This window comes from Chelonia mydas, chromosome 13 (genome assembly GCF_015237465.2).
Source record: "Chelonia mydas isolate rCheMyd1 chromosome 13, rCheMyd1.pri.v2, whole genome shotgun sequence".
Taxonomy (NCBI): Eukaryota; Metazoa; Chordata; order Testudines; family Cheloniidae; genus Chelonia; species Chelonia mydas.
The window spans coordinates 28,108,294-28,127,052 of record NC_051253.2 but is presented as its reverse complement, the minus strand read 5'-3'; the positions used below and the strand labels follow the sequence as shown (position 1 = coordinate 28,127,052).

General features: G+C 42.5%; 1 protein-coding gene across 7 annotated transcripts in view; it reads left to right on the top strand.

Moving 5' to 3' along the window:
* CBFA2T2 (CBFA2/RUNX1 partner transcriptional co-repressor 2) overlaps positions 1-18,759 on the top strand; it is a 129,948-nt gene that overhangs the window by 14,008 nt on the left and 97,181 nt on the right. Inside the window, exon 2 of one of the 7 annotated variants that reach the window (XM_037915440.2) lies at positions 194-313. The exons of 5 other annotated variants lie outside the window; for them this stretch is intronic. In XM_037915440.2, the coding sequence (XP_037771368.1) occupies positions 244-313 (70 nt within the window). In that variant the 5' untranslated portion in view covers positions 194-243. Of the gene's footprint in view, positions 1-193; positions 314-17,917; positions 18,450-18,759 lie in introns of those variants that run through there. One more of the 7 variants, XM_037915443.2, reaches the window with a different exon arrangement.

Here is an 18,759-nt window from a genome sequence, read left to right as displayed (position 1 = left end):
GCCAGAAATTCTTATGAGCTCCTACCACCCACTGTGTTTGCAGTTCAGATTACTTTACCTGGGAGAGCTGTTGACCTTCCGACACCAATGGCCCAGCCTTTACTCTTTAAGCTGGTTATCTGCCTAGTTTGTATTCCACAATGTGCTCGAAAACTCCACCACCTTCATGAAACTGTTACATTCTCACTTTCAGAGATGCTTGGACCAGGAACCATTAAAAAGCAGTTAAACTAGCTTGGGGTCATGTGCCTCAGTGTAAACACCTGCCTCCTGTTTGGGTACTGTGGCTCAGGAAAGCAGCAATGGCTGGAAGGTGAGTGTGGATCTGTGGAGGGGAATATATAATATACTGTTTGTTTGTTTTTTAGAAGTAGCCTACTTATCAATAACTGCAGTACTCCATCATGGGGTAACTTTGTTGGAAGTAAACAGTGGCTGGGATGGTTAGAATATGGAACTGCCTTTCTGTCTGCATAAGCTTAGCATGCCAGTGGTTTGAATCTGCAGACCAGAACTCCTTTCCAACTGGCTACATTTACCAGGATGACTGCACCATCCACAAATGGGGGTGCATCACTGCTTTTTGCACCTGTTTTGTAACACAGCAGTACAATATGCAGGGCATCCAAGTAATTTATACCCCAGCAAACACATCCTGGCATTGGGAACATGAGTTTCCATCTCATTAAGCTGCTGGCAAAGCCTTGGTAATTCCAGTTACTGGTACAGCAGAGGAATTATCCCCCCAACACTGCTAGTTCTGTCAGTCCAGAAAATCACTGTTTATTCTCACCAGTTGTGTGTTTACATTTGAGGGAAGGAGAGATTGTGCTGAAACCATTGTGAACTGTTGCTTCAGTGTGGTCTGCTTTAGTGTTCTTGTTATAAGAACAAAGGGTTTTTTAAATACACATATATAATAGAGGATTTAGATGCATTGAATATAGCTCGGGGGATCTATACCTAGGTTACAATGTTAAATTTGTTTGAAATCTATGGTTTTTAAATGCAACAGATTGCACTGATATTAAAGCTTACAGAGGCTAGATTGCTTAGCAGTTTATGGAGCCATTCATTTCTAGATCGACTGCAGCCCAGGTTGGCATTGGCAAAGTTATTACCATCTGACAGCTGTTTGTTGGCCTGTGTGAAATGAGTTGTTGGTTTCAGTCCATTCCTAGCGGACAGGTGTCCATATCACAGTTGGTCCCTTTTTGGCAGACTCACTAGAGATGCCAGGGATTAAATAGACCATGGAGACCGGGCTCTCAGGCTCCTAGAAGTGAGCCTCTCCAAGTAAGAGGTGAGGCATATTGATGGAAGAGTGGTATGCTTGTGTTGTGGGGGTTTTTTTGTGGTGGAGGATGCAAGGGAAGTTTGCACTGCTTGTGGTTTTGCAGGTTTCAAAATATTTTGTGTACAGAGAAGAGAATCATGTACCCGTGGCCCTGTGTTTCATTACACAACTCGTAATAGTCTTATAAAGAATACACTTTGGAGGTTTGTATTGCAGCCTTAATGAGAAAGGTCCATAAAGGAGAGGTCTTGCAGGTCTTTCATGAAAATCTCTGCACTTCATGAAATGCTCTGCTGTTTCTTCATTAAAACAGGATTATCTACTTGAGATTATCCATTCCACGTGGGTTGGGCAAGCAGCACTCTTCCATTTTCATGTTAAAATCTCTAGGCTACAGACAGCCATTGTAAATCGGCTGAGGTAAGGGAGAGTTTTTAGTATCCAGGAGGCTGAGCAGTGCAGAGTTTTGGAAATGTGACGTGAGATGAGAGGAGCTTTTATAAGTGTCAGTTCAATTATGTTTGACTTTTGGACCCATGGGACAGATTTGTGGGTTGTCTTTGCAAACGGCATCTTCAGCAATTCTTAACATTCAAGAGTCCTGTCTCAGAGATTCCTTCTGGCCTTCACTAATCACTTTTTTTTTAATCTAAACCTTAGAGAAAGAGTTCAGAGTTTTTCTAGACATGACACCAAGCAAATCAGTCAGGCAAATAGCTTCCATTTGCATAGAGATCTTCTGTATGGTGACCCCTCAAGCTTCTTTTGAAATGATGCCCTCAACCAGATTATCATGGTTGTCCTTGTTACACCCAAACATAGCATTGACCACTGCAAAACTTTATCCGACTTCTAATGTAAGTTTATTGCATCTGATCCAGTTTCATAAAACTTAAATTCTAGTAAAGATTCATCTCACTTGGGAAATACCCTTCAGATCATCTTTTCCATATTTGGGCTGGGCAGGCTGAGAGAACTCACCCCTGTATATATGAGTACAGTGTCTTTTCACCATTCTACACCATGTCTGCAGTCGCAGTATGAACATCCCCTTTGCTTCCGTGAAAACTTACGGGGAGTGGTCACGGTGGTGGTGAAGGTAGAAGTAGCAATACATGTGGCAATCAGATTAATTACACAGTATCTTAGTTGTAATAAGAATTTGGACTCTTTAGGTCCTTTTTGAATTACTTTATTATCCAAGCTGCAGGACCAAGTTGTACACAGGCGTAATTGGCCAACATATGAAAAATGGAGGTACTCCTTTGTTACAATGGACATGCCTTTGACATTTTCTCTAGATTTATAAACAAATAAAATAGAGCATATGTAAGGCTCTAGGTGCCTCTGCCATAAATTACAAAAACAAATAAAAACGTACATCACCAAAACTCCCCTCCCTTCTGCACATCTACCCCCAGTCAAAACCCACCCTGTTTTGTAGCATGTGTCTTGCAATGTGCGCTGCAGGCTAGCAGTCCTGGGCTATTTTAGATGTGGGGGAGCTTTTTCCAGAACTGAGGTCCCCTTTGGAGAATGCTCTAATGCCAGGCCCATCTCTTTTAAGTTATTGGGGTCCAGCTGGTGTGCCTCTGCTGATTGTGTGCATCAGTACAGCTGGAGGAGAGAGCCATTTAGGGCTTTATTGATCAAAACCAACACTTCATCTAAAGTCTGAAAAACCAACAGGCAGCCAGTGCAGATCATGGAGCACAGGTGTCATGCACTGTCACCTGGAAGCATAACTTAATAGTGCAGAAAGCAGCAGCCTGCCTACCTTAAATTTCTGGATTGATTTAAAGTGTTAACCCCAGGTAGCAATTCTGAGGTGACAAAGACAAGGATAACAGTGGCCACATCCACATCCAAAGGAAGCATTTACAATTATCTAACCAGGTGCAGGTGGTAAAATGCCTTCCTGGACATTAATGCTGTATGATCATTTGTGTACCAACCCAACCCCCAGATTATACTCATGCATTACAATTGATAGCATCTCACCCTTGGTCAAATATAGTGAAAATACGCTTGCTGTATCTTCCAGTTGCTTCCAGCATCAACTCACTCTCATCTGGACTGAGTTTCAACCTGTTTCCTCTCCTCTATGCTCATTCTCCCTGGGACAGTGGGCCTGACACTTAACAGCTGTCCAGGTCAAGAATATTTTTTCTGTCTGACTTTCAAACTTAATATGTGGGCCATTAAGAAACATTTTCTTACTGATGATTAATGGATCTTGATACATTACATTTGTGTGAAATTTGCGTTTTTAAAAAAATTATGGTTTAGGGTTGGCAAAAAAACGACCAAATGAGACTCCAGGGACTTCATTGTTTTTGCTGAACTGTCAATCAAAAGCTAAGCAAATGTAAGTGACCCTTGTTCAATATAAAAATCTATGTGCCAAATTTCAGATCAGTGGTGTTTGAAATGGCCAACATTTTAAGTGACCAAATAGGATTCACAGTCAAAATGCTGATATGGCCTTAACGACATCAGTACTGTAGGGAGCTGTTGTAACTGTAATCTGCTTTTAAAGCACAAGGCATGGATGTGAAAGGCCAGGTGTTTGCCTTTAACTGCAGCTGCACCATCTGAGCAAACAGGTGGAGATGCTCAGGGTAGTCAGCAAAACGCAGCTGATAAAAGTTAAGAAGACATCTAATGTGCTATTTTACATGAGTAAAATGGACCCCAAGTGGAATCACGTGCAATTAAACACAGCTTTACCTTAGCATACGTGTTGGCTGGACACAGGATTAATAAAATGAACAAAAAATAATGTATGTTTCAGATGTGTTTGTTCTCTCTGGGCAGCAAAGCTGTCAAATCAAACCAGCCATTTCAAAGACTGTTTGTGGGTCACTGAACTTTGGGCAGTTATGCCTACTTTACAGGACTCTTAATGCCAAACCCTGCACGTTACTGAGAATGTTGTACTTTAGAATTGACGTTTTTTGCTGTCTCCCTTGAGGTCAATTCTGTTTCATTTAAATTAATGATTAAATTGAAAAAGATTACATTTTTAAAATTGTTTTTTGTGTGAATTGGCCTGTTGGAATCTTCCATGGAACTATATTGTAGGCAAACCCTGATTAACTTGAATCCCTGCACAAACTTTTGACAAACTGTTTAAACTAAACATAAAACCTCTGTAGAAGTCCTCTGATCTACAGTAGTGTGATGTTGTAATTCAGCAGATGTTTTTGTAATGTAAATGAAAATTCTACTCTTTGAATGGGCCTCTTAAAGGCTTGTACGTGTACATTTATTATTTATTGGTATTGCAGTAGTACCTGCAGGCCATGGTCTGAGCCCCATTGGGTGAGGCACTATGCAAACAGGTAGCTAACTATAAGTTAGTCCCTGGCTCAAAGTGAAAAGGAGTACTTGTGGCACCTTAGAGACTAACCAATTTATTTGAGCATAAGCTTTCGTGAGCTACAGCTCACTTCATCGGACGCATACTGTGGAAAATGTAGAAGATCTTTTTATATACACACAAAGCATGAAAAAATACCTCCTCCCACCCCACTCCCACTTATTAGGCCCTGTGATGGTGTCCCCTGAATAGATATGTGGGCACAGTTGGCAACGGGCTTTGTTGCAAGGAAATGTTCCTGGGTTAGTGGTTCTGTTGTGTGGTATGTGGTTGCTGGTGAGTATTTGCTTCAGGTTGGGGGGCTGTCTGTAGGCAAGGACTGGCCTGTCTCCCAAGATTTGTGAGAGTGTTGGGTCATCCTTCAGGATAGGTTGTAGATCCTTAATAATGCGTTGGAGGGGTTTTAGTTGGGGGCTGAAGGTGACGGCTAGTGGCGTTCTGTTATTTTCTTTGTTAGGCCTGTCCTGTAGTAGGTGACTTCTGGGAACTCTTCTGGCTCTATCAATCTGTTTCTTCACTTCCGCAGGAGGGTATTGTAGTTGTAAGAATGCTCTATGGAGAGTGAGTTTGTGTGGGGGGGGGGGGGGGGGGGGGGGGGGGAGGGGGAGGGGTGTGAGAAAACCTGGATTTGTGCTGGAAATGGCCCAACTTGATTATCATACACATTGTAAGGAGAGTGATCACTTTAGATAAGCTATTACCAGCAGGAGAGTGGGGTGGGAGGAGGTATTTTTTCATGCTTTTTGTGTGTATATAATAAGATCTTCTACACTTTCCACAGTATGCATCCGATGAAGTGAGCTGTAGCTCACGAAAGCTTATGCTCAAATAAATTGGTTAGTCTCTAAGGTGCCACAAGTACTCCTTTTCTTTTTGCGAATACAGACTAACACAGCTGTTACTCTGAAACCTGGCTCAAAGTGTTCACAGTCTAAACACTTGACATCAAAAGGACTGTTCTCAGTGGTTGAAATTAAGCATGTACATAAATCTTTGCAGGATCAGGAGCCAATAATTTAATCCAAGGGGAATCCAACTGAATAGAAAATATGAAAACTGCAGGTTTTTGTCTTTGAAATATTCAGCACAGTTGTCACTTATTTGAAGTTACCTGATAGTTCATGATTTATTTATTTTTTAGCTTATTTGTCAAACACACCCTCTTGAGCACTGTATTTACACTGCTGTAGGAAGCTTTCAGTCAAGCAGTGCTGGGTGGGAGCAGGCCACTTGGATTTCTTTAAAAAAATAAAGGGGCTGATGAGTCTAGTCACCTGTATTATGATGATAAGGTACATTACTAATTAGTTCTACGTTGTGGTGTTGAGAATAAAACCCTATGCTTTTAATTAGAAAACGTGCATTTCTATGATGGACATATTCATGGCAGTGGGGCATTTTCCATTAATGAGGTATTTTTGATGGAAAAGTAATTTTTGAAAGCTTTGAGTATGATTTATTCCTTTGTATTTATTGATAACTCCACAAGGGATGTCACTATTTATTTGATGTGGCTAGGTGCTCATCTACCATGGTGGTGGGCAGCAGTATAAAACCCTAAAATAGACAGGTCAGTTTAATCCTCTGTCAGGAATAAGCAAAGCCAAAACACACAGATTTACACTGAAAAGTGTCAGGCTTGGAGTTTTGCTGATGCTCACTGCACTTCCCTATTTGAACTGGACCCATGCTTTCTAGGTAGCTACTGATGGTTAGCATTGGTGTAGTTCTTAAGTTTGTAATGGAAGGTGGGTTGGTGTGTTCTGTCAGCATACACTTGATTTCAGATGTTTCTCCTGTGGCACTGGCTTAATATTAGTTTTTGAGACCTAACACAACATGTAAGGGAAATTACAGTGCATAATCTGTTTGTCCAATGAAATAAATTCACAGCGAGTAGTGCTACTGTATTTACGGTGTTAACTTAAGTTGCAGTTTTACTCTGAAAAGTTGTCTGTATAAAAATGGCCCCATGCTACATAGCAGATCTGCCCTTGTGTGAGTATTCAGTCATGTCTGCTCACTTTAGTGACTAAAACAGTTTTTTTCTGCTTTTTCCTCCTGTTCACCCTGCTGAACCAGCACATCTAAGGGAACGAGCTGGAGTTGATATCTTTCTTGTGTATCCTCAACAGAATTGTTTATTAAATTCTAGAGACAAAGGTGGGGGAGGTAATATCTTTTATTGGACCAACTTCTGTTGGGGTGAGAGACAAGCTTGCTGTCTTACACAGAGCTGCTCTTCTTCTTCAGGTGACCCTCAGTCCCATCATAATTTTTTGTCTGTGAATTTTAAAATAGCTTAGACTATTTTTGCTCAGCGTAGCAATCCAAGAGCTCACTTAGGAGAAGCACTTCTCACCAAACTTGTAGGAATGCTAACATTGTTCCTGGAAACTTGTAATCGTGAACCTCCTCGTGACATACTTCATGGTGCTGGAAGAAAGCCTCATTTGTGACAAAAGGTGAAGGTAAAGATTTTCAAACATGTTGGCCTGGAAGTTGGGCTCCTAAATCCATATTTAGGGGTTTACAGATTTAAGTGGCCCAATTTTCAGAGGGTACTGAGCAAGGTGAAGGGCTGCTGCTGCTTGGGGCACCTTTGCAAAATGAGGCAACCTTTTCTTTAGTTTTCTTAGTATGGATTTTGGAGCCTAACTTTAGGTCCCTAGACTTGGCATAAATTTTGTCCTGAGGTAAGTTTGTTCATGATATAATAATAGTATCACATTTTTCTTTAGCAGATCGCGAAGTGCTTGACAAAGGAAGTCAGTGTCATTATTGCCATTTTACAGATGGGGAAACTGAGGCACAGAGTCACGCAGTGACTTGCTCAAGGTCAGCCAGCAGGTCAGTGTCAGAGCGGGGAGGAGAACCCAGGTCTCACAAATCCCAGTCCGGTGATCTCTCCACTAGACCACATTGCCTCCTTAAAACAGTGCAGAATCAGGAAAAAATAACTTTGCTGGGCAGGATTTAGAACATAAGAATGGCCATACTGGGTCAGACCAAAGGTCTGTCTAGCCCAGTATCCTGTCTTTCAGCAGTGGCCAATGCCAGGTGCCCCAGAGGGAATGAACAGCACAGGTAATCATCAAGTGATCCATCCCCTGTCGCCCATTCCTAGCTTCTGGCAGACAGAGGCTAGGGACACCATCCCTGCCCATCCTGGCTAATAGCCATTGATGGACCTATCCCCCATGAACTTATCTAGTTCTTTTTTGAAACCTGTTATAGTCTTGGCCTTCACAACATCCTCTGGCAAGGAGTTCCACAGGTTGACTGTGTCTTGTGTGAAAAACTATTCTTTGCTGTGTTTGCAACCCAAACACTGAAACTACTGGGTAGTGAGAGCCAGCCTGGACCTGGGCTGACTGCCAAGATACAAGTAGTTGCTCTTGAAGATCCCACTAAGTGCTTATCTGCATCTTTAGGTTCCTAAATACTTTTAAAAATTGGCCTTTTGTACTTAGGGAGCCGCCAGTTTTTGCTCTGAGCCATAGTGCCGTGGCTGCTGCTGCATCACTATCCCAAGCAATGCTGCCGAAAAGCTATTGACTCTTCATGGCGCAGCCCGACATTGTCCAAGAAGGAGCAATGATGAGGGCTGACGCTGCCTGTCAATAATGGGGATATTTGAACAAGCAAGCAGTCAGCCATACTTCTGCCCAGTTCCTTCCTTCTCCGTGCTCCCCCAGACAAAGATCCCAGCTGGCTGGGCTGGCAGGCTGCAGAGGAACAGCCTCATGGGTCCCTCCCTCTGTCCTTTGGTTTATTGATTGAGGTGTATGCTTTTGGAGATGCAATGAGTGTTTGAGGCAGGGAATGAAGGGTATGGGGAGGTAGCTGAACTTGGCGTAAATGTGTCGAGGATGAAAGGAGTAGAATGAGTTTATTTTGGGGACAAGTGATTGATGGGGTTCTGTATGTCTAAGGAATAGCTGGGGAGTTGAGGATAGAATTTGCAGGGATGATGGAACTTCGGGAAGGAAGAGAAGAACTTCACAAAGGAGAGAAACAGGATGGCAAAGGAAGGAAAGCAAAAAGATGCTGAAAATGTGTAGGAGAGACACCAAGAAGGAAGGAAAATTAGGAGCGAAGGGCAGTGTGAGGGGAAGAGCAAATGAAAGGGAGACGCTGGAATTCACAATCTTAAAAGTTACGAGTTGGTGGGAGGACAAACACTTCCAATAAGTTGTGCATCAACTAATATCTTTGCATGTTCCAACACCACAGCATGGCTGAAATCCGACCATTCTTTGTCTGACCTCCACTCTTTTCCCCTGGCCATTCTGGTTTTTGATTGGCTTCCTGTACTAAGTGAAACCACAACCTTTCAAACTCCTCCAGGCAGAATGAAAGGCACATGGCATCAGTGTAAGAGGAGCCCCTTGCAGTCTACTGTGCTTGGGTGGGCGTGCTGGTTCTTTCGTAAACTAATAGCTCCCAGCAGTGCTGCTAAATCAGACTTCATGGAGCCAAGAGCTGAGAGCTTGGAATACCACTGCAGGCACAAAAGGTCTGTCTCTTTTCCAACTGCCACCATTTGTTATGAGGCTAATGATCCAGAGGCCCAATTGACAACAAGAGCAGGCTGCCAAAGATTGCCTTTGGGAGGAAAAAGTTCACATTTAGATAAAAACAAAACCGAAAGTTAAGTCACCCTTTATTTTTTGTCTTTGATCAGGGAGGGGCATGAGAGAATTCCATTCAGCATTACATCTGCAAAACTAACAAAAGTTTGGCAACAATTGGCATTCTTATTTATATTACTTCATTGGAAAGTGCTACTTCAAATCCATTAGTTGGTGGTTTGCAGTGCAGTGTTGGTCACAATTTTATAGCTTCTGGGTGCACTGCAAAATAGTCTTTTAAAGAGAGGTTGTGGTTTGGGTTAGAAACTTGGGTTTTAAAACTCAAGTTATCGGGTTAGTGACTGCTGTAATCTGCCATGAAAGCAAACCTGGACTAGATGACCTATTGAGGTCCCTTGCAGCCCTACATTTCTATGATTTCCTTCTGTGCCTCTCCAGTACCATAACATATTTAGGCACTATAATCATGCAGAAGTAGTAAGGTACATGGGGAAGCAGCCACTTGATAGCAGATATTATTCAACTAAAATTTTGGGGTTTTTTTAGTGCAATTTCAAAAGAAAACCAACAATATTATTTCTGTGTAATGCTTGTGAATAAGAAATAGAAACCCATGTTGAGGGGTTAAAAACCTCTATTAAAATAGAGATGTGATGACAAAGAAACAAAACAAGCTATTGGCTGGGTTGGGAAAAGTATCAGCCTTTAAGGAATAAAGTAATGATAAAGGGATGTACAATACCAGGAAGTAAACTGCCTCCGTGGGACAGTATGTTTCACAGCATACTTGAGGTGTTTGGGATCCATCACATTCATTTTATTGTGAATGTTATTCCTACAACAAGAGAGAATTCAGCAAATCACAGCATTGAAAGTTCCTGCTTCAGTAGATTTTTAACAGTCTCTGCTACTGTTTTCCTAGATCTTCCTCTCTTGTGTGTGTGTGGGGGGGGGGGGCGGGGGGCGGGGGGAGGGCAGGAGGGCAGGGGCTAAGGTTTGAATAATTGTTTGGGGCAGGGTTCAAAGTGAATTGAGGGATGCTTCTAACAAGTCCTGGATATCCCAAGGATGTGCAAAAGAAGAGTGATGTGACTGAACATGAAACAGGCTTTCAAAACTCTCTAAATGTGAATGCACAGTCATTTCATCCTGTGAGACAGGACTTGTGGGCACAAAGGGACACAAAAGATTGAAGCCCTTTAAATACATAGCCCAAAATGTCAAAGATTTTCAGTGTGGTTTATAAGAGAGTAATGCTGGAGGGTTTTTGAAGTGACTGAGTGTGGTGACTGAGTTTGCCAGAAAAAGATTTCAACCAGTTTACATTCCAAAGGTGCTAAATATTCCTAATCATCCTGACTGAGATGACTAGTTAAGAAAGATAAGAGTTGCAGAAATGGGAGTTATGAGGATATATATCTTTTTAATGAACACCTGAAGTTGAACGAATCCAGAATCTTGTATCTTTTCATCCTGCCACTTGGAAAATATTGTTGTTACAGAGCTATTGAACTAACTGTTTAAATTTAATCCTCTGCAGGCTGGGTTTTACTCTTTCCAAATAGGATTACTCATATTTTCCATATTTCAGTGTTTGGTTTAAATACCCGTGACGGCTACAGGGACTTGGATTTCTGGTCAGGGCAAGGGTGTTAGATTTAGAAAAAGTTCCTTTTGTTGGAAAGGATACAAAATTCTCAGGTATTTTTTTTCTTCACTTGTGAGGTCGAGTGGCAACAATGAACAGGTAACCTTTCCTTCCATTTTTCTCATGTGGAAAACATTATCTGTACAAATTCAGTAGACTGCATTGTAGTAAGTGTCTGTCTGCTTAATTCATTGCTCTTGAACTTTCATTCCCAACTCACTTCTTAGCCCACCTTGCTGTTAAATGAAATTCCTTGCATCCCCAGTTCAAACTTTGAAATAAGCTGACATCACCTGGTGTATATTCTCCACCTACCAGACTGCGGGGGGTGGGGTGGTGAGAGCTTGGGATCTTGCAGCAGCAGGATGGTGGGGTAGGGGCTTCTGCCCAGTGGGGAGAGGGGTATCAAGGCTTCAGCTTCAGAGGGCACACCTGCCGGGGCTTTGGGCTTCCACAGCAGTGGGGCTGAAGCCCCGACAGGTGCAACCCTGTCTCTTGAACTTCTGAAGATTGTCTTATGTGGCTCAGAGGGTCAGTAAGTTTGGTCACTCCTGACATAGTAAAACCAAATGGTAAAACCCTGACTGTTTAGTCCATGTAAATAATCAACATTAATTGCACTGGTACCAACAGGTGGCCAGCCTGTTATGGTAGACAAGCCTGCTAACAGAATCAGCCATGTGCCGGTTTAAACAATGAACTTGTTGAAACAGGTATGTTTAAGTGTACTGAATTTACTGCACACCAAGAGATCTAATCTCCAGTCAGTGCACCTGAGAGGATGGCTTCCGTGCAGCACTCTTGCGAACTTGAATGAGCATTATCCACGTTTCCCCCCAGACAGCGATAGGCAGTGAGCTTCCCCTGAACCTTCAAAAGCATCCAAGTCGCTGTCCCTTCCTGGATCTAGTGGCTTTCATATAAGGAATAAAAGGGGCAACCAAACGTTTGACTTTCCTGCCAAACTTGGAGACTAGAAGAGGAGAAGGATTCCAATTGGTTTCCATCGCATTCCATTTAGCATGAATTTACAGTTTCCATTTACCCTGACAAATGACTTTGGCTGCCCTGGTACTTTTGGATTTATTTTCTATGCAGTGGAAAGTGGGGAGCTTAAAACGGTAAATACTTTCCATGGTTGCCATGAATAAATGTGAGGTGTCTTTCCAAGATAGGAGCCCAGAAAGCAAAAAATAAAGCCACGGTGCATCATGAAATATGTGAGGAATTTAATAGAAGTTAAAGCACGTTCAGGTTTTCTCTGTTTGCCGGGGAAATGGACTGTGATAGGCATAAAAATTCCACTGGAAACTGGAAAAATTCTCCAGATTTCTCTGCTTTCCCAGAAACCACAGCTAGCAGCATATATCAATAGTCTGCAGTGTTCAAGCTTTGTTTTCATAGTTCTTTCCATGGAACGTTCCCATGTGAAGAAAGTAGAACCAGATTAATGCACAGAGACGGGGAGAGCAATTTTCCTAGCCGCTGCATGCAGTATTAGTTCTTTCCATGGTGGTGTCCGCGCACAGTATCAACATCTGGGTTGCAGAATCCTTAGCGATGGCTGCTGTCAGAGCAAGCTAGCTAGTTGCCTGTTTTAACTAGGGATCCTGCTTGATGTCTGTCAATTTACATGGTTTATTTTTTCTTCTTGGTAGGTCTTGTCTTTACATTTTTTCCTTCTGCTGGCAAAGGTGCAGGGAGTGGATGGTTAGCTTAGCAGAAAATTTGATTCAAGAGACCTGCTCCAGAGAAATACCACCTAGTTGAAGGATTTGCTTTGTTTCTCAGTTGCTGAGCTTTTGTAGTAAGGAGTCCCCGATAACTTATTTTGAATACTTCCCTCTGTAAAGAAAAGTAAACGATACAAAACCATTCCCTTTTGGTCTAGTGAATGGAATACTGAGCAGGGGGTTTGGAGATGGGTTGCATTGATGGGCTATGTGACCATGGGCAAGTCACGTAAGACTTGTCCAAAGCTCATGGAAGTCAATGGAAAGACTCCTGTTGACTTCAGCAGGCTTTGGATGAGGCCTCTAATCAAGGTTCACTCGCCTTTGTAAAGTGATTGATAGCTACAGATTAAAAAACATCCATATAAGTGCATATTTTTCTTTATTACAGTGATGCCTCTTTCTGTCACAATGGGTATATCTACGCTGCAAATAAAAACCCGTGGCTGGCCTGTGCCAGCTGACTTGGGTTCCCAGGGCTTGGGCTGAAGGGCTGTTTTGTTGCAGTGTTGGCTTCCTGGTTTGGGCTGCAGCCTGAGCTCTGGGACCCTCCCACCTCAAAGGGTCCTAGAGCCCGTGCTCCATCCCAAACCCGGAGGTCTACACAGCAATGAAATAGCCCCACAGCTTGAGTCCAACGAGCCTGAGTCAGCTGGCATGGGCCAGCCGCAGGTGTCTAGTTGCTGTGTAGACAGACCCTATGAGGCTACTCAGTGCAGTGCATTTCTGTTCACCTTCATGAGAAGTGGGTATGTCTCTTCTCTTGTTTTGACACAGGCAAGTAAAGTAACATTTTAAATTCTCTTTAAATTTGGTAAAGGGTGGGCAAATTTTCCTAATAGCTCTGTAATGCTGAATTAATATATCTGTAAACTGCTTTTAACATCCTTGATGTCTCTGATTTTTCTCCACTTAAAAACTATTTTCAGGGTTGTGAAAATAAGGGGAAAGATTTGTTTTGCCGCTGAGTGACAGTTGACTGCTACAACAAAAGTTAGTGCTCTCAAAGGCATTCTTGCAGATAACGACTTGAAATAAAATTTTGTAGGCCATTGGGGTTTTGTTTTTTTTTCTTTAAAAATACCTAAGAATAAGTTGTTTGGGGGGAATCCTCAACAATTCATGTGCCTGTTGACAAAGTAGTTTTCTTCTGATGGCTCCTCAGAAGCTTTCTGCCATTGACGGGGTGGTATCATGAAGTGCCCTGGCTATCAGAGTAGCTTTCTGTCATCTTAATAACACTGGTACGACACATCCAATCAAATCCACTCGTACAACAAGGATTTGAAAAACTTGTGTATACTGCAATGTGCCTCTTTGCACAGAGTATGGATGTGGTCCCAATCACACACCTCAAGGCGTAGGTATCTTAGTCGCCCATGGTTATACTCTGAAAAGTGGCTCTCTTAAAAAGGCACTGTGAGGCTTCATATTTGTATCCAAATGACTTGAGCGACTTTGCTCATGTTACAAGAAAAAAGATGTTTGACCAGATCCATCCGGGCAGTGTGTCCATATTACACTGCAACATGTGGGGAATCTGATTGTAGAGCTGGTATATTTGGCCCTGGGAGGATCATCCCACCACGTGGGGGACTTCTACGGTCATAGAGCCTCCTCTGCTACACCCTCACCCTGCTGCCCGCATATGGGGTTGACTAGAGGAAAGATGATGTGGCTGGGACTTTCTTGTGATGTGTCTGTTCCTGACTGCAGTTTTGGCCTCTTGGGGCCGTTTGCAGCCAGAGTTAAAGCAGTCTATGCCTGTTCTAATTTATACTTGGGAACTAGCTGTATGTACAGCAGAACTGGGTGGAAATCAAGAGCAAGCTCTATGCCATCTTTTTGTATTCTCCACCTCCCCCCCCCCCCCCCCCCCCCCCCTTTAATCTGGGCTCCTTAGCAGTAGCTGACAATAGTCTGGCCTGTTTCTTTTAATGCTATATCCTGCAAACTCACTTTGAGTTCTGAAAACTGAGATGGGTTCTTTGGCTTATGTACTGTAACCAATAACAAGGGATTTTGCAGATGGAACCTAGTTGACAAAGCAAAAAAAAAATAAAATAATAAAAATAAAAATAATATTCAGTTCTCTCTCTGAGCTGGGCTAGCTACCAGGACTTAAATGAAAAGCTTTTTTTGTCACAAAACAAAGATATGAATCTGAACCACAGAGCGCATCTGTTGAGTAAAGTGCCATTCTTATATGGTCATGCTTCTGACTGTATAAGGATGGTGAGATGCCCCCAGGGCCTCTGAATTTGGGGGAATACATTTGCATCGCAACAATAATAAAACAATATTTAACAATTTTTGTGAAACTGTTGCATTAATATTTTCCTGGTTTCCCTAATTGTGTTGTTTAGTCCTTGGACTGAACTAGCTGTCCACAGCTGTTGCAGATTGACTTTTCCCCTGGTGGTGTTTGGGACTGCAGGCCAAAACATGAGGAAAATAGTTCTTAAGTTTTAAAATTTTGGTTTTTTATCTTTTTTAAACTTGTTTTTGTCTGCATAACTAAGATGCACTTTTTTTCTCTCTTGTTTTGTGAAATATTGAGAGCCTCAGTATTTTGCATGTGCTTTGTAAAAGGCGGTAAACACACCCAAAACCCTAACTTTTTCAAATGAAACCTCTCGTGAACAGATCAGTACTTCACCTGCTTTAATCTCCCCGATGTAAACTGTTTTACAGAACAGTTGCATAGCTGTAGGGGACTGATCGCAAATGTAAACTCTGGTTCAATTTCTTTGGGGCAGAAAGGCTAAATGTGTCAGCTCTCCAAGTGATACCCTCCCCTAGCCGTTGGAATGAATCACGTCATTCAGATGTACTATATTAATAACAAGCATAGTTGAAAGTGAACTCTCGTGCAAAGGGAAACTATTGTAAAGGGACACTTAGGTTTATTAATTTCCATTTGAACCCTTTCTTCTCCAGGAAACTGAAATTTTAACATTTTGTTATAGCTAACTTTCTTATTGATGCACTGACACCTTGGTTGTCACTTCATGGGACATAGAGATCTGAGAATAGGCTGAAACTAGTGCCCCCTCTGCTGGCTGGTTGACTGACAAATAAGAGCACAAATAAATAGAGGCTTTGGGGATATTTGAATAGACCTTTTTTTTTTTTAGTTAAATATAGAAAACAATCCCCACCAACTAAGTTTTAAGAGGGGTGAAGCCTTGTGATTGAATGACTTCATATTATTTAGGAGGAAATTCTCCTTTGTGAGCAGACACTCCATTACCATGCTGTGACAGAGTGCTGCCCAAAGGGAAGGATGGCACGCATGTTGGGTCCTGTAAATCCTGATTGTGGCTCTGTGGGCTGAAACTCCAAAGCTGAAGACAGAAGCATGTGTGAGTCCAGGGTACTGTTATTACTGAGTTGGTAGGGGGCACGCTCAAGTGACTGGAGTTCTTTCCCTCAGTACCTCTAACCCCACCCTTGCTGCTTAGGAAGGACTAGCTCCCACTCCCACAGAGCCCTGTTTTAACCTTTACTTTAAAAGCTTCTCCTCTCCCTCCCTATCCCCTTCTGTTCCACCCTCCCAAGAGAAATGAGGCGTTCTTAACTTGACTTGGGAATGATGAGAAACAGGGCAAATTGGGGATGAAGAGGGAGATGAGACACTGAAGCGGCCATGTCTGTTTTGAGCCTGGGTCTGTGGGTTTCTGAGGACCAGTAACCAAACAAAGCACTGGGAATTTAATAACTGAGAACCACCCTTACCAGTTTTGGGTCAGTAATTAGCCAGCATCCCTGGGTTCTAATTGTCTGAGGCCATTCAATTTCTGTATAAGTTCCAGTAGCCTGGGGCCTGTTCCTGCAAGTATTTTTATCATACATAGTATTCTCTGCTTGGAGTAGTCCCATTGCACGATTGGCCCTTAGATATCATTGTGCTAGAATCATGCAGTAAAATTCTCAGGGAAGCTAAATAACTATCTACCATCCATCATCAGCCACCTCTGCCATACTTGTGCCAAAGATCTTCAGAGAATTACATCTTAATCAGGATTTCCCCTTTTTTAAGTCAGCATTTGGTAGTCTTGGCAATGTTGGGCTTTACATTGTCGTTAGGTGCTGGGAGTTTTGTTGAGCTGTCTAGCTTTCAGACAAATAGATGGGAAACTTTCAGTGTTGCCCACAGGATTTTTAAAAGGGCCATGTTACATGTTTGAACCTGCACAGCTCAAGGAAGTCCCCAGAGGCAGTGTGGTGGTGCGGTCACCTCTTTCCTCCTTCAAGGAGCTGAAGCAGTGTGGAACTCAAGCAGGGGCCCTTGTATGTGGGGCACTGGCTGTGGAAGTGAACTGTGCAACCCCTAGTTCCCAGCATCTGGCTCCATGTGTGAAGCACTGGTGCAGTGTAATCACTGTAGTTGCTGCCGGCTGAGGTCTGTTGTTGTCCAAGGTGTATGTTGGTGAGTGGCTACAGCAAAGTGAGAATCCTGGCAGAGGTGCTTACCTTTGCAGAGCTACCATGTCTAAGGCTATGCTTACGCTTGGTGGTAGATAGGCACAGCTGTAGCGCTTCAGTGTAGATACCTACTGCAGTTATGAGTGGGGTTCCCCTCTCGCTGTAGTAAATCTACTCCCTGAGAGGCAATGGCTAGGTAAACAGAAGAATTCTTCCTTTGAACAAGTGCTGTCTACATTGGGGGGTTAGGTCAGTTTGGGGTGTGGATTTTTCACATCCCTGAGCGACGTAGCTGGGTCAATCTAATTTTTTCTAGTGTAGACCAGCCCAAAATACTTTACGGAAACACTCCAAGTTGGTTGTGTCCAATGGCTTTCTTCTATGAGCTTCCTTGGTGATTGCTAAAAAAAAGATTCATCCGATGAATCCACTATACATAGCACTAAACAATAAGGCATGTTTTTCTTTAACAGTTCACCTCCTCTGTGATTAGTATGTTACGTATTTAATCACTCTCCTTCTGAGTTTTCCAACCCTGGTTATATATTCTTGCACCATGAGAATAGTATCTTCTTATTGCTTCTAATTGTTAACACATGCCAGCTTTGCAATTTTGCAAACTGAGACTGAAATTTGAAGGCTGTTTACACGAAAGATTTACATGTACTAAGAAACCTTCAGAAAATTAATTTGTTTACCAAACAGTTTATCCAAATCCAGGTTTTAAAACTGAGTGCTAAAATTAAGGCTCTCTTCAGCACTACAGGCTGCCTACGAGAATAATTTACAACAGGCATTCTCCACAAACAAGAGCTGTGTAAACATGAAGGCATAAAGGATTTTGGAAGGGTCAGTCCAGTTGAACGTCCAATAGTCTCCTCCTTTGAAGCCCCTCTTCACGGGGAGCTAGCATGGATTGTTGTAGCGCAGTATCAATGTTATTGTCAGCCATAAACAAATTATGGGTATTTAACAAGTTAATGTCAAAGTGGCTGAGAGTCACTGGTAGGTGTGTGCTTAGTGACATCAGCTGGCAAGGAGCCCTGGTAACAGAGAGAGAGAGAGAGAAAGAAGGGAGGGTGTGTGTCTATATCTGGGTATTCTGGCGAGGTAAAGAGCTGGTCTGTTTGGCTGGACCTTCCCATCTGGGATCCATCTGTGTTTCCCTGGGATCGGACAGGCGGCTCTAGTCAGTGAGAAATCGCAGATGTGAGAGAGCTGACACATGTCCAGCTAATGAAAGAAGGAAGGCTGGTCTGAGGCTGTGCTCGAAGATTAAGAGCAAAAAAAGAGGAGCATTTTATTTATGTCGAAGAAATTAGGTGAATTCTACAGCAGCTGGATTGTTGTAACCTGGATATTTCGGGTAAGCAATATTTTTAAATTTGATTTAAAATTTTTTTTTAAGAGGTTTAGCTGTGGGGTTTTTTTGTTTGTTTATTTTTTGTTATGCTGTTTTGCTGTGTGCTAATTTTTAAGAGTAGAAACATTTTTCTGTTCTGTGGATCAGTTGAACCTTGAGCTCAGATCGTGTGAGAGGGTGTATATCTGTGTATGTGAACCCTTACATATGCAGTGCTTTGCAATGTCGCCCTCCCCTCTCTAACCATCTCGTTTAGACTGCAGTGGTTCTGCTGGTAAAAACTTCAATAGATGAGCTGATTTGGTGCGTGGAT